Raw genomic sequence first — 25911 nt, 5'->3', positions numbered from 1 at the left:
CCAAAGTACCTAGAAGTTACTAAGAACCTACAGCACAGACACAAACCTGGTGCTATATTTGGCACAAGCTGCTACAAGCAAATACCTGAAGGTCCCTGGACTGTGAACCAGGAGTGAGGGGGGGGGGGTCACATCTTCAACTTCAGTCATCTGCTAAAAAAAAAACAAAAAAAAAAAAAAACAATTAAAAGGCATTTTAGCAGCAGACATTTGGTCTATCATAGCAGGAAATGCATCTTCTCCAAGAGTCCCAGTCTGTCATTCACTAAACCAGGATGCAGAAACCAGTTTTACTGGCATCAGGTCCACCTGTGCTTTCCTGTTGACGGGCCACATGTTGATTTGTCCTGTGAAAACAGATTAAATTTGTGACTTTCTCAGTCAGAAAACATTAGTAACCAATGATGCTGAGCTGCTGGAGACCGGAGGACATGCTGGGTCAGGGTCTGTTTTCTTCTCAGCTGATTGACTGGGGTCTTGGTTGGAGAGGATGGCATCACACGTCACTTAAAGGATTCATCATGTTCTCTGCTGCGATCAATGGACTAATTTCAGCTGTCACTGGAAACTCAACTGATAATCAAAGTGACAATCAATACACCCAAGAGAAAATCAAACTCTGATAATTGTCGATTAACTATTACTGTGATGTGATTACACACAGAACTGACACATTTCAACGGACTGAATTCACTGCAGGAAATGGTAAAACACTGTTAAAAGAGACAATGGACGCAATTTTATGCATTTATTCATGTAGTTATTCCACTCTGATTCAAAGGCTCAAGGCTGGGTCAGCAATTTAATAGCCAAAAATACTCTAGAATTTATGGTTAATGTTTTTATCTCCACGTTTTCTCTTCATTTTTTGTACCATCCTTCCTTAAAAATGCCACAAAACTTTGAAAAGTGCATTTTTGTGAATAGCTCCAAAACTTCTCAAGTTGTTCATATACCCTCCCGCCCCCATAAAAATGTTCCCCACCGTCAAGGCTTGTGAGGTCACAAATTTGCAACAAGAAACCACCAACATTTTTCCCCAAAGGTTTTATAACCATCCTGTTCAAACAACATTCTTTTTTCTTTTTACACAGCCAGAGAACAAAAAAGATTAAACATAATAAACTCCCAAACCTTTGTACAGAGAAATCAAACTAAATGAGGAAAACGTCTCTTATATTAGTCCATGTTTCATCCTTTGAATCCACCTTTGCATTTGTCACTAAACTGGGGAGGGAGACACAACCGTGTCAAACATGAGGCTCTCTGTGTTGTACATAATGTCAATCAGTCCACTTGCTGGTTTTATCTGTTTTATGTGGAATAGAAACCAGTAAGTCTAGGCCATTCAACAAGTAATCCAGTAATGTCTATGATGGTGTGGGCGGTGTACGTGCGTTCAGAGTGAGTGTGTCAGGAGTAGGCCAATCTAAATCAGATGTTTGGATGCATGTCTGTGTGTGTCAAGAGTCTCAGTTTAAGCCAGTCCAAATCCCTCTGAGCATTCCTGAATGGCCAACAGCAGCATATGTCTCAGCTTCTCATAGCTCTCATAGGCTGGGAGGTCCAGCTGGTTAAAGCTGAAAGTAGAAAAAAAGGGGGGGGGGGGGGATGATAACTTAGGTTTTGCAATTTTGCACATTTTAGGATTTCGGTAGTTATTTATCTGTCGGAAAAGTGCAGCGTGTTTACCAGGTATGAGCAGATGGCAGGCGGTCAGTGGAGCGATCGTCACGGTGGATCTGGAACTTCTGGATGCCATTCATACCCTCCAGAGCAGCAAAACCCTGAAGAGGGACCTTGGACGTGCCGGTGACAAACTGCAGGAACTTGGCCCGGTCCGCCTGGTCAAAGGACCGCAAGGCCCTCCAGAACCACTGGATCTAAAATTTAAACATCATGAGAAAAACAGCTGAGATACAGATGTGCGTCCAGGGAACACGGCAGAAGAGATGATGCCAAAATAACAGCAGCTGTGTGTGATAACTGGCTGCTCTAGATCAAGTGTGTGTAGACATTTCAGTAATAATCACAACATGTTTGCTCATCCGTACCTGGATGGAGCTGGACTGATACTTGTGATATTCAGTGTTGGCCTTCAGGTCATCAATATCAATAGTGGGCAGGCCAGAGATGAGCAGCTCCAGCTCCTGCTCAGTGAAGATGGAGATCAGCCTCTTGGGGATGATCTCGTAGAATCCCTCCAGGAAGGCTGCTAACTGCTTTCGGATCGCACCTACAGAAACAAACAAACAGCGTCACTCTGATCTTTTCGTAGCAGTGGGAAAACTCTTTATTTTGGTTACAGCGAACATCATGGTATCAATCCAGTGGCATTTTTCTTCAATGAAGCAGCTTTACTGAATAATGTATTTGAGCAGCAGCTGCCTGCTGCATATTGATGAGTTTATCAATCATCAGAGTTTAAAAGTGCTGCCACCTAGTGCTTTCTTCCTGCATCACTGAGAAAAATGTCTTACCTGAACATTTAAAGTAGCATCTGTTCATTAAAATCTGAATCAACCCACTTGTACCGACTGACTGTTTTTGTCAGTAATGCTGAGAAAATGAAATATTCACTGAAATAATCGGCCTCACCTGTCATCTTCATCTGGCACACCAGGTGCACATACTCTTTTTTGTTTTCCTCTGTGACAAGGATATTGGCTCCATTTGGCTTGAGGTCTCTGACTTCACACACCCCAAACTCCTGGACCTGCACACACACAGCACACGAAGACTTTCAGTACCACACATCTTTCAGCCGAACAAAGATGGAAGCCGAATCTTTCAGCTGCGTTAATGCCGCTGAATGTCAAATTCAACTTTGGCAGCACTTATTTCATACAAACGAGGAGAAGACGCAACTTGACAATGTACTTGAAACTAATGCGGAAGGTTTAGAGAAGAGACACCACCTCTGTGCTGAATGTCAGCTCATAGCCCAGTGTGGACACATCATTCTCCAACAAGTACACCAAGCCCTGGAAGAATGGGTAGTCCTCGCTCTCCATGTCAGTGTACCTGTAAGACCAGAGCAACACAGCATTGAGAAAACACATGCACAATACAGCTGATCGTTACATTCGGTAAATGGTCTGTTGCAGTTATACAGGATGTGGACAGAATGTGCAGGTTACTTAGCAGTGAGGAGGAATCGCTCCAATACCTGACACTCTTGCCCAGGATGTGCTTGTAGAAGCTGCGGGTGAAGTAGCATTCTAGTAACCGGTTATCATAGACCGCCTTGGCCACCACGCGACCCACAAACTTGAAGTAACTGAGGTGGTTCGGATTGCAGTGAGAAGAAGGGTTGATGGTGTAGGTGACGCGATCACCAGGCGAAGTGCGGAACAGGGCGTACATGGGGTTGAACATCTCGCGGGAAATGATCATGTACCATTCCCTCAGCAGACCTCCAGCATCCTGGCCCTCCTCCCCTTCAAACACAATGTACCTGTAACGAAAAGCCAACAGTATGGCTCGGCATGAGCGGTTTGGGATTGAGGTGACATGCAGGTGCAGAGGGGGGCGATGGAAGCTTACAGTCGATTCTTCATGTCCTCCGGGCTCTTGCGATGCAGTTCCCTGTAGGAGTCCTCAAACACATGATCTCTCCTCACATGCACAGCCATGTCCTCCTTCCTCAGGCCTTCATCCAGTCGCTCCAGCTCCTGGCGGAAGTACCTGCACAGACAGCACAAAAGACCAGGGGTCAGGAATTTGAAATGCTATTAGAAAGTCCTCCAAATGACAGAAGTCTAAGATGATCCCCCTTACTTCCTCTTAACGTCAAAGTCCAGGATGCGAATGTAGTCGACCAATACTGCAAACGGCCCATCGGCCAAGTGAGTGGTAGACTGGCGCAGGATCTGGTTGAGCACTGTGCGATGAGTTTCTAAGAGGAAGAATAACCAGCCGTGTTAACAGGGTATCTACACATATCAACATTTGAAATTAAGACCTTTGTAATTCTATTTTAAATTAAATTTAAGACCAAAACAGGCAACCAAAAGTGAAAACACTCTCTAAGCATCTGACTTCAGCGAATAGTATGGTAGGAGTTTAAGAAACATTGTATTTAATGAGAAAGCGAAAATAAGAATATTATTGCGATCCTGCAACGGAAACAATCTCAGAAGACAAATTACCAACAAGGCAAGGCAAATTTATTTGTATAGCACCATTCATACACTACGCAATTCAAAGTGCTAACCCTAACCCAGTCACCAATGGTCTAATACTGTAGTTTCGAAGTATTAGATATAATGTTACATCAGTGAAAACACAGTTCCTTTTGAGCGTCACATTTTTTCCTGTTTTCCTGTGGGTTTCGTGATTCAGTTCTGTGTAAGACAGAACAACATTGTTCGGGCTTACCGGCAAAGCGGAGGAACTTCTGGGTGTCTGGAGGCAGGTTTGAAGAGATGTGCATGGATGACGGTTCCCTGGAAAAGAACGGGTCCAGGGATGAAGGCGTGGCAGGCGTGAGGGGTGCTGGGGACAGCGGCGGGGGCTCGTCTTTGATGTGCGAAAGCTGGCTCTCCCGTGTGTCTCTGACAGGGGGTTTGCTCTCTCTCTCTGTGGCGTGAACGAGGAAGAACGCCTCCACAGCGGGCTGCAGAACTGGGGAAGGACAGAAATATCACTGGGGAACACGTCACTCAGCCACACTTATCAACAGACCTAACTACAATATGTGTAACACAATGAAAGGCAGAGTCCACCTACCCAGTACAGCATGCTGGTCATGGGACTCCTCCAGCTCTTTCAAGCATTCGCCGAGCATGTCCCACAGTTCATCCAACAGCAGCTGCTCACTGAGCAGAGGGAGCTCTGGGAGTCTCTCCTCACTCTCCGACTGGCCGTTTCCTTCTTCATCTAGGCAAAGCAAGTTTATTTGTTTAGCACAACTCATACACAGGAATTCAAAGTCAAGTTACAGCAAATAGAAGATTAACTTGAAATGAAAGCTCAGGCTGCTCCATTGTTTGTGAACAAGCCCAGATTCATCCAATATTATTAAAACTAGAGGTTTTAATGATCCTCTATCAGATTTACATGTAGTTAATCCCAATCACAATAAGGCTCTGGATTAAGGCCTCAAAACCATACATGGCACATTAAAAACGTTGACGGAGCTCAAACATATAAAACGACTCTTGCAGAACTGAGCAGAAACCTGTACTTTATAAAAGTAAGTTTTTCAACTCCAAATCAAGCCACCAATGCAGTATTGTACTGGTAGGTTCTTGATTGCCCCTGTCATTGTTGTGAGCCATTTTTCTAATTGATCAGTTTTATTTTATTGCTTGTTGGAATAAATGAAGATGATTAAGGCCGTTCTGGGTCAAAACCAAAAATCTTTTTCATCTGTGCTCACTGGATGGGGGTCACTGGCTGAAGGTAAATTGTCGTCAGTGCCTCCTACCTAGAGGTGCAGCCTCCTGCTCCAGAGGAGATGGCTGGTCCACATCCATTGGAGACTCGTCTCTTTGGGCTGTCTGGGCCTCGGACATTGACTGCACTTCAGACTAAAGAAGACAAACCAGAAAGGAGCAGAGAGGCAGAGATGGAGGATGAACAGAAAAAGAGAACACATGGAAGAATTAATGGTTACCACAAGGTTTATATGTTTTTTCTCAGTAATACATGTTGATTGGTATTGCCATGCAAAACGACATTCACGTGATCCACAAAGAGCAGAGGAAGTGGGACTGAGTGGGCTGAGCAGGGAGGGCCGAAAGCATGAAGCCATGTCAGCCAGCAAACAAACTCTGTTGATTGGAGCAGGCAGCACATTCACTTCTAGACGATTTCAACAGTTGAACATGTCACTGCGAAACAATTCACCGGCACATCTGTCTTTCTGCTGGAGCCGTCAGCGTACATCATAACAGCAATGTAGATGTCACTACGCATAAACCCTTTGACGCAGCAGGTGGGAGATGATGGCACTGTGCACTATGTTGATGATAGATAAGTCAAGGAAACGGCATGTAAAGGGTGTATCACAGGTTTTAAAAATGTGACATATGCACTGTACATGAAGGATTAGCTTATGAACTTTAAAATGCACAAAGACGATAGAGGTGAAACCACATGACACATGTCAGTAGCTATTTGCCATTTCACTGCATTTACCTTGATGACCACCACAGTAACTAGACTGTGCTGGTCATACTCTACTGTCAGGGGTCTTGTTTTCAGCTTTCGAACGGTCTCCTACTGTAAGTGTGTGCAGTGTGTGAGCAGGAGTATGTCTGCTGTCAGAGCAGCCCATGCTAACCGTGGCAGCAGCAGCCGTGCCAGCAGGGGGAGCAGAACCAATGGGGGCATGGGGGGCTGCCACTGAGGATCCGGCAGCGGCGGTGGCGGCGGTGGGTAGGGGGGCCTGTTGGAGCCGGCGTGCCCGCTGACCCTCTCTCACCATCTGGATGATGGCGTCAGCTTCAGCCTCCAGCTGACGCACCGCCGCCTGTATGCTGCTGGCCGAGCCCAAACTGGTGGAGCCTGGCGAGAGGGAAGACGAGGGTTTTACCACTCGATACACATACATCGAGAATACTACGTACAGTTAACGCCTTCCTACCTAAACGACCTGTCTGCTTGGCTTTCTTGTTGGCGCGGCGTGTGTCCTCACGGAGCTGGATAATGACCTGGAGCACTCGCAGGAAAAACTTCTGGGTTGATGTCTTAGACGTCAGTGAGCTCATACAGGGAAGCTGGAGTTCGCGTCCCCCCAGCGTGCGCTTCTGTGCGGCCACAATCACCACACTCTCTGAGCCATCAAACCTGCGGCCCAACCAACAGATGCATACGAGGTAAAGTAAACTGTATAAGAAAAGTTTGCCTTTGGGTAAAAAATAAAATCTGACAGTATGATTATACGTACTAATGTTACTTAGGTTAATTAAACTAGAATTTCGATCAGACAGTCCTATCAGTCTCTCATGCAAGTGCGTGGACAGCGCAGAGTAACTGCAGGCTAACCTGCTCGTCATCTTGCCCTTTAGTCTGGCTGAGATGGAGGAGTCCTCGGGAGGGGCGTCTGGGGAGTGTGAATCTGCTTGAGCTCTTCTCTGCTGCTCCAAGTTGTACTCTCTAAGTTCAGCCAGTAATGTGCCTGAGAGAGAAAATGTTCAAACATATGCCTAAGTTTAAAAAAGTCATTTAAAAGAAGGAATCAAACAGACTGTAATTGTCCAGCACTGACCGATCTGTTTGCAAAGGGTGTATCCAAGATGTCTAGCTCCACTGAGCAGCAGCCTGAGCACAGTGTCTCTGGTGGCACTGTCTCCTCTAGACAACTGCAGCAGAATGTTAGCTGCATCCTCCAGACCCTCCTCTGAACATGAGTGAGAGGTCAACACCTTGGAAACAGAAGGAAACGAAACACGTCAGGATTAGAAAGAAACATAACAGGGATTATCCAGCTAATTCTGAAAGGAAACAGACAAAACAGATCAACTGTGTCTAAGACGATGTTTGAACAGTGCCAATATACCGTGGTACAGGAACTGTTGGATTAACTAATTTGTCTGGCTACCAAATAGGCACGAGCCCCAGTCTGAACGACTGGTGGCATGTTCATGTTGTTGCTCTTGCTTGTCGATGAGAATCGAAGGAAATTCACATTTTATGTCGTCAGCACACTGTTCTCTTCAGTTTCCTCACTCACCTCCACAGAGAGCTGCAGCTGTTTTTCTGTGAGTCCGGAGGAGGCCATTTTGTTGTCGCTCTCTGTATTGCTAGTAGTGCCCCTCTGTTTCCCTGTTTTGGCAAGACCACACCAAAAAGATACACAAGTTTCTACCAAGATCTCTGTTACACTGTAAGGCCTATGTGGACTAATGACATTATCCTGGAGTAAATTAACAATACCTGTGGAGGTCGTTCCAATGGGCGTGGATGTATATATTGTTGTAGAGGATGTCTGAAAGGTTGCTAGACCTGTCCCTGAGGATGTACTCTGGGCTGCAGCTACCCCTGAGGCTCCTGGGCCAGCCACGGTGGGCTGGGTAGAGCCTGCTGACACTACGCCCTGTGTCGTAGCCGGGGCTGTGACTCCTGAGCTGGTTGCTGTGCTGGGGTTGGCAGCCTGTGGGGTGGGGTGTCCAGCAGGCACCTCGGTGGCCTTGTTGTCAGGTAGGGCAATGGATATGAGGGAGAGCAGGCGCAGCAGCTTTTCAGTGAGCAAGGAGCTCCGTCTGATTACAGGGTGGGACAGCATGTTCATCAGCTGGCCTAGAGGGGAGGTCTCCAGGCTAAACTGGCCCCCCTCAGCCTCTGCACTGCCCCCCAGAGGCACTGTCTTCATGGAGGCTTTGCCTTTGCGGCTGACATTCATGTTGTCCAGCTTGACCAGCAGGTCCCAAAAATCGGTGGAGATTCCCAAAGACTGGGCTGTAGAGACAGTGGAGCCCAAGGAGTTCTGGGTATTGGGGGCATTGGAGCTGGGGTTGTTCTGTGACTGTGACCCTGACCTGGAGCCCCCGCCTCCACTTCCTGCCCCAGAGGAGCCTGAGCAAAGACGAGAGTCCAGGTCAGAGGACGCTGCTGATAGGTCCTTACAGCGTTGCTGAGTGAAGTGACTGGGGAACACCTGCGGAGACAGACAAGGAATAAAAATGACCCTTATTAAAACGAAATTAAATTTTTTAGAACATTTAAATATTACAGATGTATACAGGCTGTAGAGACAAATAGGTGAACCCTGACCTTAGCTAGCTGAATAAGTGTGTCCAACACATGTCGACACACCACTGGAGCAGCTTGTGGGTGGATGTGGACAGTGGAGCCTCCGCCTCCAGCACACGTGACACCTGCTGCAGTGCCTGACATGCCTCCTCCCAGTGTTCCAGTTCCTGTAGAACCCCCAGTTGAGTGCCGGTCAGCGTGCTTCCTACCTGATGCTCTCTGGATCTGGAAAATGTTTGTCCGGCAGCCCAAGGCTGCATCCATAGAAACAGACAGCCAGGAAAGCTGGCTGGAGCTGCGAGACTCCACCCTGTTCAGTAGTTCTAGGGAGGAAGATGAGGATGAAGAGGAAATGGAGGAGGTAGTCGAGCCTTTTCCTCCACAGCCTCCCTGGATGCTCCTCTTGCCACGAGAGTCTTCTAGACGCGAGGTCTCCACACACACTTCACTCTCGCTGCTGCGCTGGAGGATGGATAACAGGCTGCGGATGACCCATCCACGTGTCTGAGAGTGGTAGCAGAGGTTCCTGAGCACACGGTGCAGACGGCTGGTGTTAAGCTTCGGTTCATCCACAAAAAGCAAAACCAGCAGGCAGGACAAAGCCTCGTGGTCCAGCAGCAATCGACCACGCAGACGCAACAAGGAGTCCACGCTGGAACTGGATGCTCTGGGGAAACCGAAGAAAAACATTCAATCTGACCACTGCCAATATTTTCAGTTGTCTATTAAACAAAGTTAGATATATGCTTGTCCAAACTGGCGATCAGATCACCATCTCCTCTCACCTGTGGTTTGTTCCTCCACCCATCTGAAATGCGCCTCCTCGCTGCACAGCCAGTCGAGTGTACTGGACTCCCCGATTGCTGCCCAACCGACTGGTGAAGGCTGGTGAGCGCAAGATGGCTGATAGGGCTGAGGACGAACTATGACCAAACAGTCTCTCATGCATCAGTTGCCTCTGGCGCGCCTCCTGCTCTCGACGCAACGCGGCTGCTTCAGCAGCAATGTCTGGGGGCATGACAGCCAACACGCTGTCCTCCATGTCCTCTAGGACACTACGCCGGAGCTCTGAAGGCAGCGTCTGAATGAAGGTGACTGGATCCAGAGGGGTGTCTCCCTGTGGAGGCTGCTGGGCCAGCTCCCTGCGCTGTTGCTCTGCACGTTGCTGAGCAAGAACCTAAGATGAACAAAGAACTGGCTGGTGACTTCTGTGCTTCTCCCTGGCAGTAAAGCTATGCATTCTGCAAATCCCCTGTACAATTGTTTAAGTTAAGAATTTCTCACCTCCTCCTGGATGGCAGGTGGTAAGGCCGCCAGGAACTCTGGGCTGACCTCTGTAACCCCAGGTCCTCCTAGTACAGGTGCAGTGGATGAAGACAGGCTGGTGGCAGCAGGAGGACGGGAGGGGGGTCTGATGCCAAGCTGATTTTGCAGCACCTCTCGACGGATGTCCTCTGGAAGAGCTGCCAGGAAAGAGGGATCCACACCTTCGGGCAGACTGATGCCTACCAAAAAAGTATTGCAAACATTGAATCAAATATAAATCAAATATATCAGAAACAGCAGAAAAAGTATCGTAGAGATTATTTTACCTGCAAGTGGGTCCTCGTCCTCATTGCTGGTGGATGGCAGGGGCTCTTCCTGGATGGCCTGAGACTGGCTGTCAGCGCTGTCACTCCTGGGCATCGTTTCCCCAGGGGATGAGACTGAAGTGGAGCTGTAAGCATAGAAGCAAAAACAGCCACATCAGTCACACGGTCAAAACACCTCAAATGGAGTCGGTGCACAAACTTGAGAAACAATGTTAAATAAAATGCAGCAAAAAGAAAATGCATCTGTTTTGCAATAGACAAACATGGCATGTGTGTAGACATTTCACATGACCTGCAATTCCCTTTTTAAAGAAGCCTTGAAGGCAGATGACACTCACCCAGTCTCTGTGTCAGTCTGCCTGTCTGCAAGCCTGCTGTCCCTGCTACCAGACAGCTCCTGAGGTAGCTGGGCAGTCTGGGCGGGGTTGGCAGTGGCTTCCTCCTGAATGGCAGATGCGGGGCTGCTGGTATCCATCGGTGAGCCTTCCAGTTGTGACACGCCCACAGCTGCAGGCTCAGAGGTCTCCACAATGTCTGGACTTAGGGAGGCTAAGGAGGGGAAAAAGTGAGGGTACAGGTTAGGAAACTGTCCTTCACTGCACTAGAGCAAACCAATCTTTGGGTAGCCAATTTGTATTTCTGCATTTAGAAAACGTCATTATAGTTACAAGCTATGAGCTCAACGACATTATTTACATTACACGTGTCCTTACTGTTGGCCAGTCTGTATAATGAAAGTTTTCAAAGTGAGTCTACCTTCCCTGACTTCATCCAACGCTTCTCCTCCACCACCACCTCCTCCTCCGACTCTCTCACCGATTGTGGGTGCTGGGGACATTTCCATCTGAGATGCCTCTGCTTCACTGTTAGGCCTGTCAGCTGCCGACAAGGGTGGGAGGCCTGCCCCTGCCAGAGCAGCCAGCGAGTTGGCATGCGAGTCGGCCAGTAGGAGGTCAGCAATCGGCTGGTGAACTTGCTGACTGATGGCGGTCTCCAAGGAGACTAGCGCCTGTTCATGAGAAGCAGGTGTGGTGGGAGTGACCTCTCCAGATGGTGGAGCAGTGAGGAAGCCCTCCGACACCCTGGGTGGGTCCAGACATGACGCTGTACCACCCTGAGCCTGCTCACCCTCTGCAACATCCAGAGTGAAAACGTGCATTAAGAAAAGGACATAATTTTAATACAGTCTTGAGGAAGGAAAAAAAGAAGCTTAGTGGTTTTCTTGTGAGTAAACATGCATTAAAAAAAAAAAAAAAAAAAAACATTCTGAAAATATCACCACACAACTGTTGCAAGTGGCTTAGCTCAACTTTTTTCCAATGCTGACAAAGTGTTTTCAATGTTAATTGGCAATTATAAAATTTAATGATTACACATTTTCAGAACCATTAAATAGCTTTCCCAATTAAAAATGTTAATCAAACAAAAAGCAGAGCTCAGAGCAAGGTCACATTAACAAAACTGAAACAATATGCTGATTAGTTATTGATTGGTTTCTACGTAGATGCCAATGGATCCTGCTGAGGAAGGCAGTAAGTTGTATAGTTATCTCCTGAACGGGGTGCACAATCCTGATCCCCAGCAACAACACAACTTACTACCTCACCCCAGCAAAGCCAGCTGCAGAAAAATGCAATGAGCACAAGATGCAGGAGAAGGAACATTGTACACCAGGGATGGTAGATACATCTCATTATGTACTCAAGACAACAATGAAGATGAGATACTTTCCAGGATTGGCTGTTATTTGAGTCACTTGCGAGTTAAGCTTCTCTGCAGCAGATAAAGATGTCGAGCTGGAATGGCGTTGCCATAAGAAAGACAGTAGACTGTATAGTTATCTCCAAGATCTGGTGTGATCCTAAAACTATACAAACTACTACCTCATCCCACAGCACGCTCTCCTGGCAGCTGCCATCTGGGCGCTCATCACTCGGATACATCCACTTCAGTCAGGTCAAGGATTTTGAACATAAAGACTAAACTACAGACAATTACAATCTGTACAAATGTTATTACCTGCAGTGTTCTCTGCACCGTTAACTGTCCCCAGTCCAGAACCCTATACACAGACAGTTGAAAAGTAATTAGCAATAGATGTCCTGAAAAGGGGCATGCAGTCTGAAAACTTCTCCACTTCCAAGCCAACAAACATTATTTGCCAACCTGCAGGTTTTGCTCCCTGGCCTGTTCTGCTCCAGAGGCCCTCCTCTCATTCTGCTTTGACTCTTCCTCCTCAGCAAGCTGCCTCCTCCGCTTCTCCCTACGCTCTTCCAGTTCCTCATCTCGCAGACTCTCCAGGTGCTGCAGGATAGGCACCTTCACCACTGAAAGCAAAGACATCAGAGTTCATCCTCGCCTTTCTAAGGAAACCTGCGGCACCATGTCTCAATCAAAGTGCTTGATTAAAAAGCTAATTCTCTGTGAATTTCGTTAAAGTTCTACTAATATGTTAAAAATAAATAAATTCTGAAAGCACCACACAGCTGTCCTAAAAGCAGTGCCGCTACCAGCATTGAGGTAAAATTATAAAATTATTCTCCAGTTTTCAACCAACCTACCTGCTACACAGTCATGCATACTCTCAGCATCCAGCACTTTACACTCATCTGTCCATCTAGTTAAGGCAGTGGGAATACTGGAGAGGGTGCCTGGAGACACAGAACAAGCAGTTTAGGAATTCAAACTAATAATAAAACAAAAAATGTAATTGTAGTGTAATCATTTAACAGCTTATTGTCATGCTCACCTGCTTGTCCTCCAGTACTGCTCTGCTCATGGAAAAAGTCATCCAACAATTCATCATCAGAGCGAGCGATAATGTGCACATCCTCATTTCCAACCAAAAGGCGGGCACGGCCACGAGACTGCAGAGGCAAAGAGCTGGACAGCTGTAAAATGTCTGCTGCAGCACTGGGCCCTAACAATCTGAAGAAAAGGAGTAGAGGGAGCACACATTTTTAGTTAGTATCATCAATTAAAACTGATGTAACAGAAATCGGGACACACACAAAAAACATTTTCACCTTTGCAAGATGAGTGGAGGGTTGGGCTGGCGGTTGCCAGGGTAGTGGACATGGATGGTGTGTCCACTGTTGGCGGTGAGCTGACGCAACGTTCGCTGGCTGCGACCCATGCCTTGTGCCAGGCGGCCACTAGTGCCTGCAACACCGAGGGTGAGGGAGCCGTGGTCAGCATGACGCACCATCAGTGGGTGGGAGCTGGGGATGTTGCCTGGGGAAGGAGGGATGTCGGCTGCCAGAGAAAAAAAAAAAAAAAAAAACAAGAAACACAAACAGTGTCAGATATTAAGGAGACTGCATTGCCACAACCGTACACTCTGACAGACCGTTGTGTAGCTGGAGCCAGTCTAGGAAAACCCAAAGTAAAAGTTTTAAAAGATGATTTTCTACAACCAAGAAGGCCAATTGTAAGAAGGATTTCATTACTACAATTTTTAAAAAAGGACAATTTCGTACATTGCCAGAATCAACAAATCAGCCTCAGTAATTGTTAGTGATCGACTGTCCTGCTTACCGTTGTTGGTGAACATGCTGTCAAACTCTATGATGAGGTCATCGTCCCGGTCAAACCTCTCAAAGCGGATGTGTGGTGCAGCATTTATGTCAGGAAAATCTTCATCCAACTCCATCTCTGAACCTTCATCATCATCATCCTCGTCTCCTTCTTCATCATCCTGGAGGAAAAACAGCAGCCATGAGTTTTATAGATGAGCATCAGTAAGGACAGTGAAACTTCACTGCATTAATGCATACCTGATCCTCCTCCTCCTCCTCTTCTTCCTCCTCTTCTTCATCCTGGCTGTCTTCATCATCATTGCTGCCACTAGAATCTTCCTCTTGTGTGTGTTCCTCATCCTCTGGTTCGAGGATGTTCATGGAGTCTGATAGAAGAGAGAAACACAAACACCTCTCCTTAAAATTGAGACGCCATCAGTTTCAGCAACTCTGAGGTTTTTCTATCATGATAAAACAAAAAGTTCTGCCGAGCCAGTGTCTTACCCTCCCGGTTGGCCTGCAGAGTGGATGCCTGACTAATATTGGAGGGGGCCTCATCCATCAACACATCCTCCTGCGATTCATCTTCGCCGCTGCGTCCGACTAAAAGAGAACAGCACAACACATGTGACACACTGTGGGTTTATTTAGCCTATTTGCAACACAAGGAATACCCTTATCGTGGAATAACATCCAGCAAAGACAGTTGTGATTTCACGATTCTCTTTTTACCATCTAACCTCACTGACCCCCCCCCCCAAGTGTCTTACCTATAATTGTGCTGTTAACCGTGCCAGCATCTCTCTCCAGCAGCTCATCGATCAGATCCACCAATTCATTCTCCACCTGTAAGCACAACAAGAAAAGACATACCAGCACAGTGTCATTAAGTGGAGAAATGGACACAGCACCAGGAATATCAGTAATTTAGGTTGTTAACACCCAGTTTAATTTTATAGTTATGAATTATAGCTATTACAGATGAGGTCATATGGTGAAATATAAGTATTATACAGAATACAGTCACCTGCATAGCCTGTGTGCTGAGAACCTCTGGTTGACCAGCAATGACCACTGTGTCTCCCTCTGTCTCCCCGTCCATCAGGTCGCTGTCTGTCCCCTGCACCCTGTGGTTTCCCTCCACTGGCTCTGCCTCTCCAGATTCTCCTGAAACACGTCAAACATCAGCAACATCTGGAACCACTAGATAGAGATTGTTGAATTATCCCATCGGATTCATGCAGATACCTTGATCCTGGGTGTTGCTGTTGTTGTCCCTGGCAGTGCCCACAGTGTCATGTTCAGCCTTGTTCTTGCTGGAGCCTCCTTTGCTGCCAAATAGACTGCTGGGCTGGTTAACAATGCGGGACAGAGTCTCCAGAGGCTTCAGGGCCGCATTAACCGTGTTGGCCATGTTGGGACTAAGACAAGTGATGTACAGGAAGAGTATTCAGTCACTGGTCGTTGATTTCACAAACTAAATAGTACTATTAAACATATAAGCCTAACTTTACCCTACGGTTTACTAAGGGTTTTCAACAGACTCAACACTGAGTTGATGATCTGGCCCAGTTTAAACTGAGAGAGCCATCTATCTGAAGTTACACTTCAGATTAACATGGTGGGATCATATACCTTGACAAATCCAAGCTGTGGGGAACACGGGCCAAGTCATTGACCAGTCCTTTCTTAAGGAAGAGCCTTATGATATTGTTCATGCCGTTGTGCTGGGTCTTGGCTGCTGCTGTGCTATAGAAACTGGATGTGGAGGGACATGACTCCATGATGGTGCTGATAATGCACATCACTGCCTGAAGCCTGTGAAACATAGCAAGGACCAACAAGTGAGAACAAGAGTAAAGTTCTGTACCGATCCATATACAAAATCAATCAATCGAGGGTTACAATAAGAACGCCACGTTGGTTTTACGCAATTTCTATGCTGTTTACCTTGCATGTTTTTCTGCACCTTCTGCCATTGCTAGGGCTCGACTAAGAGCAGCCTTCACCTCATTGACCAGAGCCACCTGGGCATCAGTGCCTGTGCCAGCAGCTGCCAGGCTGGCTAGGAAGAGACGTGCCAAGGCTGGGGTGTCCTTGTCCTCTGAATTCTGGGTGTGAGGCAGCAAGTGGTCGAGCACAAAGGCAAGAACACTGCAATCCTGTGACAAACAGATGCCAAAATTGGTTAAGAAGAAACTATTACTGTAAAGACATGACAATGTGTAAGTGTGAAAAGCGTCTGTTTGACAACCCACCTCCTTAATCAGCTCAGACTGTCCAGCAGTGTAGCAGTAGGAAGCAATTAATGTGGCGATGCCCACGTAGGAGCGCACAAGCTCAGCCAGCAGTCTCAGGATGGTGGAGGTGGGCATTAAAGGCTTGCTCGCCTTTACCTTGGCTGCTTTACTCTCATCTGAACTGGTACCCTTCTCTCCCTCCTGTTCTTTCTTCTCCTCCCGCATCTCTTCTGGCGTGGAGGCTGGGAACGTTAGCGCAACATACAGATCATATGCTGTACAAACATAAAAACTACCAAGTAGAGTAGTTTGTCTGCTTTCCTCTTGGCATACAGGTTTGTCAGGCCACACAGTGGTTTGGTATCTGATATGTGATTCATATGCACAGACAAACATTTTATTCTTACCTTCTCCTTGTGGTGTGCCAGACTGAGAAGATTCAGCCACACCTCCATCGGTAGCAAACACTTGAGGCTGAGAGAAGGAGACACAGCTCTATTACCTGATGATTTCAACACAGGATGACCTGAACTTCTTGTCGCTGAGACTCACATTGATATGGAACGCAGACTGGGAGTAAAAGTCGCTGCCCTGCCGGGTGAGTCTGTACTGCTGGTATACATCATCACCGACATCCTGCAGTATCTGGCACAGGTCTTGGCCACCAGGCACCACTGCTGCACGTTCTTCTGGACGTTCAGCTGTGCAACACACACACAAACACACACTTAGCTGAAATGTTCAAATAGCTATTTCCATTAAAATTAAACGTACACCCTTCACAGATACTTGTTATGATCTTAATTTAAAGAAACATCTCACATTCTTCAGGAGCATGGTATGCAGCCAAGGCATTGAGCATGTCATAGATGACCTCCTTGATGGTGTCAGGGATAGGGGGTAAGGGTGACAGTTTCAGAGGAGTGGTCTTCACCAGCTGCACTGCATTGGGCCCTTTGATTCGTAGGTTCTCAAACTCATCATCAGAAGCTGTTGAAAGAGTGAGTTTAACCTGAATTTTAAGAACGTGTAACTAAATTAATCAGTCAAAAGAACTTACAGTACCAGTAACTTCAGATCTAATCAGAGGTTACCACACCTACTAAAGCACAAGTACACACTCACCAGTGCCAGCTCCACGGGGTGCTGGCAGAGCAATACGGACACAGTTGCTGGCGGTTTCAGTGAAGCATTCAGGGTTACGACAGGCGGCAGGACCCAGGACGCGAAGGATATAATTGATTTCTCTGGAACCAAGGCTGCCTGACACCACTCCTGAAGTGGTACTACCTGCTCCGCTGGTCACAGCTGATCTGACCACCTGTGGCAAACAAAGTGTTTGTATAGTTTTAGGATCACACCGGATCTTGGAGATAACTATACAATCTACTGTCTTTCATAAGGCAACGCTATTCCGGCTCCACATCATTATCTGCTGCAGGACCTTAACTCTTTATGTTACACAAAAATTTAGAAGAAGTACTTTATTAATTTACAATTTACTTTATTAATTTAAGTAATAATTTACAGCTACTGCTCAGGGAACAGCATAGTCAGGAAAAGAAAAATGGTAAAGAAACGCAACCAGCTAATAGTATAGAGCTCCATTTAGACTAAAGAGCAGACCAACCTTTTCCATCGTGTGCCGCAGTGTGGCTGGATCTTCTATGATGTGTCTGAACAGAAGAGTAACGAGTGGGGTGAAGCCATTGAAGCCAGAGGTCTGTGTTAGCCCCAGAATCATCCTTGTGCTCTTCAGCTCAGCAAACATCATTGCATAGTGGTGATTGCGTGTAAGACGCAAACAAAGACGCAACGTAGCGTGGAGAGTGTCTGGGTCCACAGGAACACTTATCATACTGACACAGGCCCGGATAAGAACGGTGGTCATGTCCTCTGTCAGGCCACGTACAACAATGTCAGAGCTCTGAGAGTACTCAGACTCCAGGGAGGACGAAGGGCCAGACGTGGTGTCCTTCAACTGGCTGGAATCATCCTTAGGAGCACTCATCTCCACTGCTGCCCCTGACTCGAGGTCAGTCTGGGTTTCCTCCACTTTGCTCCTGTCCGACTCCTCTCTCTCTGAGTCAGTAACGCTACCAGTCTTGACAGGCTTGGGCATGCGAGGCACTCTCTGGACAGTCAACATCACCGGCCTCCTGTTACCAGTCTCTTCGTTTACCTGCAAAACAGAGGTTACAATCAAACCCAGCAAATCAAACATAAAATTAAGTTTTTTGGTTTTCTACTTTTTGGCTACTCTCTGAACCTTAAATGCTTGTGTACCTGCACCATGGTGTTAAACTGCACGGTGTATCTCCGGCGTCCAGCTGTGAAGCGAACACTGCTCTCCCCGGCCCTCCACGCAGAGTCGATGGTACTGTTGTTTGAGGCGCTGTAACTGCACCAACGGCCTGAGCGGTCATCGAACCATCGCCAATTATTCCCATTGGGTTGCAGATACTAAACGGTACACAGAAAACTCACTAACTGTAGAGGTAGGCAAAATACACTAACGCAAATAAATTATGGCAAATTACTAAATGTACCTATATACCAACATATTATGTACATACAGTACAATGATTTTTTTACACTGTTTCTACTCATGGATCCATAGTACATGATTGTCTATACCTGTGCTTTTAACTAGGCACACCTGTAGATTACTTTCACTGGAACCTGTGCGTGGTTTTCTTCTATAAATTTGACTGTACCTTGTTCATTTGCTCTCTGCGCTTTGAAGAAACTGCCATTTTCTCATAGAAGTCGATGATCAACAGCACTGGTGTGATCCATCTGCAGACAAAGGAGTTTTTAATATGGTAAATACCACAAACATATGAGGTGCTGGAACATTTGAAAGGGCAGAGACATGTGGGCTGTGCAAAACTCACTTTGGCGTCTGAATGTCTTTCTGTTCTTTAGCAGCCTGCAGACACGGCTGTACAACCTCAAGCAGCTTAATCAGCAAATCGAGAATCCCACTCTTCTCCACCACTTTGGCCCCCAACAGCTTTAGTTCCTTCCAAAACAACAAACAATTGTTTGGGGTGTGCAGATGACAAAAAAAAGGATTTCCTCCATCTATGAGTTAAGATTTAAAAGGTCAGAACTTTAAACAGGTGGACTTCTGTTACCTCAAAGAGCAGCGTGAGCAGCAGAATTCGCGTTGCCAGCTTGGAGGCCTGGGGCAGTGTGGCCATCTGTCTGGTCCACTCAGACACAGTCTTGGTGTCACTGGTAGTCAGGGGCTCAGCCGCCTTGATCAGCACGTCTGCTGCCTCCCACACCTACATGCAACATGAACAGAATCAGGCCAGTACAAACATGTTGTGCTTCAATTGTCCAGACTGTCAAACTCACAGCTTAAAGATGTTTCCATGGTCACTTGTAATTAAAACACAAATATATAGAACGTCTTACAGAGCGGCAATCACACTGAAAAAACGTGTTATTTATTTGAAATAACCAAAAATAAAAAAGACAAAAATACTGAATTATTAATAGAATGCACAAAAAACATGACAGCAAAGACAGTCCAGCACCTTCATTGCATATAAGAATATTTGTAACCTAGAACAGGAATGAACCCAAACCACCTTCACAGTCCTAAGAATATCGACTTTGCCGAGTAAGTTCTAGAGAGCAATTTAAACATGCATTCATACACTAACCTGGTGGACAACCTGTCCAAGGATAAGATCTCTGTACTCCGGGCCACTCCTCTTGATGGCAGTCATTAACAGGTCACAGAGTCGGTAGACTGTGTCTGGCAGCTCATCCAGAAGATGGAAGCAGCCGGGCAGCATGGAATCGGTGAAGGCATGCAGCTCCTGTGGGTCCAGCGGCTCGGCCTCCATGAAGCGCTCCAAGCAGCGGGCCTCTTCCTCTTCTGCCCGCTCCCTGGCCCTCCTGTCCTCCTCCTCTCGCCGACGCGCTGCTTCCTGAAGCAGATGCAGAAATAATCTCGCCAGCTGCTCAACTAAATGCCAAGTTATTCATTTACAGTGGAATGTTTTTTTTTCATGTAATCTAAGCAGCGAGAATGACGCACCTCAGGGGAATCAGAGCGCTGCTCCATGCTGACTTCTTGCCCAAGTGACATGGCAATGGCCCTCATCATCTGGTCCTCTTCAGACATAGTTAGGTCCTGAATGAAACCAGAATCAGTGTCCATCAGAGTGTGACTTATGAAAGTAACACAGAATGGAAGTGTGTGTGTTCTCTGTATAAAACCTTACTCTTACTGCTCCACCAAGAAGTGGAGGAGGGTGCGTAAGGAGGTACTCCGTGGCTTGCTCCATGGTGCTGGTGTTCAGTAGGGCCTCCATTGCATGCTCTCTCGAGAAACCCATGTCTATGAGCTAAAACACCACACACAGTAGGAAGCAGTAATTTGATAAGAGTAAACAGATGATATCTTAAAGGAAAGGAAAACAAAAGGAGGGGATTTCTGAGGCTCAAACGATAAAAAGTGAGGGCAGTCAAAAACGCTAAGCAGACCCTCATCCACTTAGTTCTCGTCTTCCCTTCTTTTATGAATCTACACATAACTTCTCTAATCCCTCTAAAAACACCCACTCCAACATTGTTCCTTGACAACACCAACCTAATATTCTGCCTCAAGAGGTCTGAGTAATCCAACAATCTGGCCCAGATTCTTCTGTCCCCTTCCCTTGTAAATTCAGTCATCCGTCTCCAAACCTTTTTGTCTCCTTTCTTATTTTCTCACCCTGTCCCTGGCTATTATACCTGCTCGAGCTGCTGCTGGTGGACCTGTGCGTGTCTCCCGCTCCCTATTTCCTGTTATAAAACAAAAGGTGGCCCAGGATTCAGAGCATGCTGAATATGTCAGAGAGCTCGGTAAACACAGCACTTCTGTTTTAGTTTCTTGCCCACAAGATATGCAATTATGCAGTTGGCAACCTGGTGTCAAAACTGCCTGCAGTAGTGGCAACGCAAGCAAAAAATACTGCACGAACAAACTGCAGCAGCAAATAAGCAGCTACTCTACACAACACAGCACAAAGTGGAAAAAAATAAAATGTATACAGACATGACAATATTTTAAAAATGACATCAAAGGTCCCAGTGTGGCAGATTGGTTTCCCCATATACCTGTGTAAGCTGAGCCTGGTTGACTTGAGGCTCACGCCGGGGGGTAGAATTGGTTGAATCCTCGGCCGATCCTCCTGCTGGCCCTCCAGAAGTTGTTGCTGATGCTGCTGGTGCATCTCCAGCTGTTGCAGATGCTCCAGGGGCCCCACTGGGTCCCAAAGAACCAGAGGAGGCCCCTTCATCATCAGGGCGCACTGTCCCCTCCCTCTCTTTGGCCAGACGTTCCTGAATGACAGGCTCCCCCCTGAGGATGTGGCAGAGGATGGCCAGCATGGACTCAGCCATCCTGCCTCCGTACACCTTCAGTGGCTTCCTGTTCCACAGGCTGCGGATGCAGCTGAATGCAGCCTTGATGAACAAAAGAACAAAAGCATCAACATTGATTCATGGTTAATCTTCCAGCTCTTATTTCTCTGAAGGAAAATATGTGTTTCACTCCAACAAGGCAGTTTTCACTATGTTGATAGGTCCAAACTAACTAATGTTATTGTAATAACGAGGTATTGTAAAGGTTCTAGGGATGAGGGAACTTTGTCTAACACTTCCTTGTTCATCAACATAGAATTAAAATGCAACAAAAGAGAACCATCATTTTAGAAAAACAACTAAGAAAGAATATTCTGTCCATTGTTGCTCATTTCCCTGGCAAATGTTCTCTCATGGGTTTAACCACCTGAATGCCAAGCATTATGGAAAAGTGTATTCTTATGCTGAAAGCAAACATTACTTATGAAGACAGTAAAGGACTAATCCCAACATTATAGCAAGTGAATACTGACCTTCTGTGTGACTATGAGGAACCGAAGGGCACTGAACTGGGGCATGGTTGGTGTTACCCCAGGCATTTTAGCTGGCAGGGAATGGGGAGAGTCCAGCACAGTGCTTGGGTTCACCATCTTCTCCACCAGCATTAACCAGGCATCCAGGAACTCCCCGGTCCCATCTGGGAGATCCGCATGCTCCAGACCCTCAGACACAGGCACCTTTCCACCCATTGACAGGGCCCAGTTAAATGTCCTGCACAACAGCAACACAACCAAAAGAATTCATGTCATAAAAAGAAACCAGAATATTACAGCTGTTAGCATGAGAACCTTGAAAATAAAATACTGTTCTTGGCCTTGATATATCACACGAGGGGGAGGACTTACTCAAATAAGGCATCATGCCCCCCAGAACAGAAGAACTTTTGCAGCATGAGGTGGTAGGGGTACTTCCTCTCATCAAACAGCATGGGAGATGTGAAGCCCACTGAGCAGATGAAGAAAGTGAGCCTGCCAGACAAGAAGACCAAACTCTTTATCACCTTTGCTTACGACATGGATATGACCAAAGGGGCACAGCAAAGGGGTACTCCGCTCTTACCTAAAGCGAGGGGTGGGTGTGTAGGGTGGGGGCTGCCAACTCAGACCTTTGGTGAGGAGCTTTGTAAGAGCAGAGGCAGTAGCCCGGGCGGCGGGTGTGGGAGTAGTGCCTGTGCTTGTGGCATGGTGGGAGCGACGTTGGCGCACTGGAGAGCCTACGCACAGCTTCACCAGCAGGCCGAACAGCTCTGCCAGAGCCCTACCTAGACGAGATGAAGCTGAAAAACACACACGGTGGTTAAGTAAGGCTGAAAATCTTCCAAAATCTAACAATTTAAAACACTTTATTTTCAAAATGGGGTTATATATGTAAAGAAATGTATCTCACCAGAGAGGAGCGGTTTAATCTGTTTGATACGGGTGGCCATAGCTGGTGTAAGTTTGGACTTGGCCTTAGGGTCTGCAGCAGTGGGTTCATCTGTCTCCATGGGAGCCAATGCGTCCCCATCCAGACCCATGCCTTCCAATAGCCCACCAGCAGACGAATCCACAGATATTGCCTCAGATTCTGCTGGAAAAGGGTAGAGGATACTGAAATCCTGGGACATGCTGGCACACTGCTGTTTTCAGTGGACTAAGTTAAATGCTTCGATTACCATTCCTCCTGGAGCCAGAGGTTGTCGCCGCTGCAGTGCTGCCAGATGGCTTCTCCTCTTTGGGCACCAGTTTCTGCATGTCAGCCTGGCCAAACTCACATCCTGGTGGCAGACTGTTGGGGCCAGGCAGTAGGTGTTAGAGGGTAATAGCTGACTGTAAAATTAAAATTAAGGCAGTAAAGGATAAAAGACTCACCTGTTAGGCGTGCAAAGAGACAGCAGCACAGTGCTTTCCCACACCAGAGAGCAGTAGAGCTGACTGAGCTTGTTAAGAACATTTAACCCCAGCTGGGAGCCCCATTGGTTGACTGAGATAGCCCTGATCTCACTCTGTGGCAGAAAAATTTAAAAGATTGTGCAGTAATTCTTGATAACTGGGTGTCTGATTTGTAATTTGTGCACGACTACCAATTTCTAAAGTAGCCTAATTACAAGGATAGGTATTGAGTCCTTTTGCTGTATTAAATAGAAAAATAGAAGTAGCCACCATGTTTCTGCAATTGTGCTTTATAAGAGAATAAATCCATATTTACCTGTCCTACTCTGCAAGTATGGACAAACATGAGGATGTAGGCGTGCGCTGCAGTAAGCGCATGTAGCAGTGGTGTGGCACGGGCTGACAATGTGGCGTCGGTCACATGGCCCGCATTAGCCAGTTCTCTGAGCAGCACAGACCCACCGGGCTCCTCGATTGGTCGATGAAGTGGCTCCAGAGATGTCAGAATACTGTCCAGTTGACACAGACCTTCTTGGAGTACCTTGGGCTCATGTGACAGGGTCTAAGAGGGAGAGTTTAGGAGGGGGAACAAGAAAAAGCTTCAATCTACATTCGACAGAACGATACTGACTGAGAACATAGATTAATATTATTCTCTGGTTAAATCTGGCACTGTAACATAACAGATGTTACTGCCTGCTGCCTACTATCAAATAAAACCACAACAGCAACTTGTTTTTGTGCTCACCAATATGGACTTGCAGACTCCTGCCACAGCCTGGCAGGCAGCAGAGGTGGGGAAGTCTATGGGCAGGTTGGGCAGGCCCAAAATTGAAACCAGAGGGAGCAACCCCTTCTGGTTGACAAACTCCTGACAGTGGTCATCGGTGGTGTTGTTGCTCAATATGGATTCCACAAACTTCATCTGGAAAACGCACACATCACAAACATCACAGAGAAATATGTCACACCACCACCACCACCAAAAAAAAAAAAAAAAAAAAAAAAAAATTTGTCGAACACTGACCACATTAAGAATATAATCCATTAGAGGAATGGGTATCCTCTCCTCAGTGCCCACCACCCTGCAAGAATACACACATTATCAAAATGACAAGTACCAATTAAAATGTCTGAAATTCAATCAGTTAACTTGGGGAAAAAAAAAAATCTGTGTCTGTAAATAGTTGTGGCTCTATTCTGTGGTGTTATGAACTCAGCGTCATACAGTTCAAGTGGCACTGACTGTCTGTTGCTCTCTGGTTCCCCCTGCTGCTGGCTGAATGTATGGAGGGCCTCCTCTTCCTCTTCGTCCTCACTCGAAGCTTCTTCAGCAGCATGGCTGGAGCGTGCTGGTGGCACTGCCACAGTGCCATCTGCTTTCTGGATAGACGGTTTCTGGCAGATGTACTCAGGGGCTCGACCTAGATTGCAGATCTCCTCCAGTAACTGCAACACCAATTTAGCTTTAACCATCCGGACAAATCATGCATTGGCATTTGAAAAAGTGCTACGACATAATGTACACTACCTTAATAATGGCAGTAGTGGCATCAGTCTTCAAAGTGGGCTGATGTCTCATGAGTTCATCCACAGCACTGCCCAAGTTGGATGCGGTGTCACCTGAAATCAAATGCAAAACGTAAGACAAGCAGGTTCCACAGGGGAAGATGTGAATAGAGCAGCCCATATAGTCCATCTTACCCAGTGGATCAGAGCTCCGTCGTCTTCGCATGGCAGGCAGGTAGTCAGGGGACAGAAGCACTTTGAAGAGGCGGTCAAACGGCTGGCACTGAACAAAGGAGTGCAGGCCTCTTGCATTCAGGCACAAAGCACTGAACACGTTGGGAAGAGACCCCAACACCTCACGTGTAGCAGGAACCTAGAAAAGAGGGAAAAGGGTGAAAATGACAAAAACAGCTTACTACAAAAATTTCACTCCTTCAAAAGGCTCATCAACCTGCAGATTTCCTCAACTGTGCTGGCTCGAATAGTGGACCCTTTTACGCAACTTTTAATGGGCCAACAAATCAAAGGGTGCAAATTATTAATGTGGTTATAATTAATGTTCCTACCAAAATCTCTTGGTTTTGATCCATGTGGAGGTGACTACATAAGATACAGGTCAACATTATAACTCTACACAGACATTCACCCAGTATTCAGAGAGCCCAGAGCAGAGGAAATCTGTACAGAGCATAGAAACAGCTTAAGGTGCTGTGACAATGAGAGAAATGAGACAGAATATTGACCTGTTGTGAACTGTTAGAAACCAAGGAAAAAAAAAAACAAAAACAAAAAAAAAAAAGATGCTGGAAACTCACGTCCTTGATCAGAAGGGCATGCAGCATGACATCAGTGAGACCATTATCCTGCAGGGAGGAGAGCAGGGATGGCTCCTGGAACACAAACACCGTCACAACCTCTGTCGCTACAAACCCCGAAAGACAGAGACAAGAGCAGGGTGGAAAAAAAGAAAAAAAGGAAATCATAATCCAAAACAATGACAACTTTCACATAACATTAATAGGCAGGACATTACATCACATTCAATTCTCTTTTC

At 46.6% G+C, this 25911-nt stretch overlaps 1 protein-coding gene across 13 annotated transcripts in view; it reads right to left on the bottom strand.

Annotated features, from left to right (window-relative positions):
• Positions 1–733: 733 nt before the first annotated feature.
• The window catches only part of huwe1 (HECT, UBA and WWE domain containing E3 ubiquitin protein ligase 1), a 35419-nt gene continuing 10241 nt past the window's right edge, over positions 734–25911 (bottom strand). For 6 of the 13 annotated variants that reach the window (XM_026333314.1, XM_026333321.1, XM_026333315.1 and 3 more), the window contains 64 exons: positions 25673–25779; positions 25053–25230; positions 24880–24971; positions 24577–24797; positions 24376–24433; positions 24097–24273; positions 23665–23910; positions 23328–23461; positions 23132–23244; positions 22864–23046; positions 22537–22753; positions 22323–22445; positions 21951–22188; positions 21172–21519; positions 20806–20856; positions 20295–20417; positions 20108–20203; positions 19728–19997; positions 19191–19343; positions 18948–19075; positions 18768–18849; positions 18337–18513; positions 17681–18232; positions 17176–17371; positions 16873–17040; positions 16603–16751; positions 16458–16524; positions 16069–16292; positions 15761–15972; positions 15446–15628; positions 15059–15231; positions 14838–14977; positions 14581–14656; positions 14315–14413; positions 14069–14196; positions 13830–13989; positions 13319–13547; positions 13042–13220; positions 12854–12943; positions 12459–12619; positions 12312–12354; positions 11049–11423; positions 10631–10841; positions 10293–10417; positions 9985–10205; positions 9486–9877; positions 8722–9367; positions 7885–8605; positions 7682–7773; positions 7217–7373; positions 6994–7126; positions 6593–6807; positions 6290–6513; positions 5432–5534; positions 4732–4881; positions 4381–4626; positions 3781–3898; positions 3547–3687; positions 3170–3457; positions 2919–3024; positions 2599–2716; positions 2055–2236; positions 1693–1883; positions 734–1580 (listed from right to left, as the gene is read on the bottom strand). In XM_026333314.1, the coding sequence (XP_026189099.1) occupies positions 1478–1580; positions 1693–1883; positions 2055–2236; positions 2599–2716; positions 2919–3024; positions 3170–3457; positions 3547–3687; positions 3781–3898; positions 4381–4626; positions 4732–4881; positions 5432–5534; positions 6290–6513; positions 6593–6807; positions 6994–7126; positions 7217–7373; positions 7682–7773; positions 7885–8605; positions 8722–9367; positions 9486–9877; positions 9985–10205; positions 10293–10417; positions 10631–10841; positions 11049–11423; positions 12312–12354; positions 12459–12619; positions 12854–12943; positions 13042–13220; positions 13319–13547; positions 13830–13989; positions 14069–14196; positions 14315–14413; positions 14581–14656; positions 14838–14977; positions 15059–15231; positions 15446–15628; positions 15761–15972; positions 16069–16292; positions 16458–16524; positions 16603–16751; positions 16873–17040; positions 17176–17371; positions 17681–18232; positions 18337–18513; positions 18768–18849; positions 18948–19075; positions 19191–19343; positions 19728–19997; positions 20108–20203; positions 20295–20417; positions 20806–20856; positions 21172–21519; positions 21951–22188; positions 22323–22445; positions 22537–22753; positions 22864–23046; positions 23132–23244; positions 23328–23461; positions 23665–23910; positions 24097–24273; positions 24376–24433; positions 24577–24797; positions 24880–24971; positions 25053–25230; positions 25673–25779 (12002 nt within the window). In that variant the 3' untranslated portion in view covers positions 734–1477. The remainder of the gene's footprint in view (positions 1581–1692; positions 1884–2054; positions 2237–2598; positions 2717–2918; positions 3025–3169; positions 3458–3546; positions 3688–3780; positions 3899–4380; positions 4627–4731; positions 4882–5431; positions 5535–6289; positions 6514–6592; positions 6808–6993; positions 7127–7216; positions 7374–7681; positions 7774–7884; positions 8606–8721; positions 9368–9485; positions 9878–9984; positions 10206–10292; positions 10418–10630; positions 10842–11048; positions 11424–12311; positions 12355–12458; positions 12620–12853; positions 12944–13041; positions 13221–13318; positions 13548–13829; positions 13990–14068; positions 14197–14314; positions 14414–14580; positions 14657–14837; positions 14978–15058; positions 15232–15445; positions 15629–15760; positions 15973–16068; positions 16293–16457; positions 16525–16602; positions 16752–16872; positions 17041–17175; positions 17372–17680; positions 18233–18336; positions 18514–18767; positions 18850–18947; positions 19076–19190; positions 19344–19727; positions 19998–20107; positions 20204–20294; positions 20418–20805; positions 20857–21171; positions 21520–21950; positions 22189–22322; positions 22446–22536; positions 22754–22863; positions 23047–23131; positions 23245–23327; positions 23462–23664; positions 23911–24096; positions 24274–24375; positions 24434–24576; positions 24798–24879; positions 24972–25052; positions 25231–25672; positions 25780–25911) is intronic. The other 7 variants (XM_026333326.1, XM_026333322.1, XM_026333325.1 and 4 more) reach the window with 7 other exon arrangements.

The sequence above is a fragment of the Mastacembelus armatus genome, chromosome 7 (genome assembly GCF_900324485.2).
Source record: "Mastacembelus armatus chromosome 7, fMasArm1.2, whole genome shotgun sequence".
NCBI classification, from domain to species: Eukaryota; Metazoa; Chordata; class Actinopteri; order Synbranchiformes; family Mastacembelidae; genus Mastacembelus; species Mastacembelus armatus.
The sequence above is the reverse complement of the archived record's forward strand: the minus strand, read 5'-3'. Positions and strand labels throughout refer to the sequence as shown.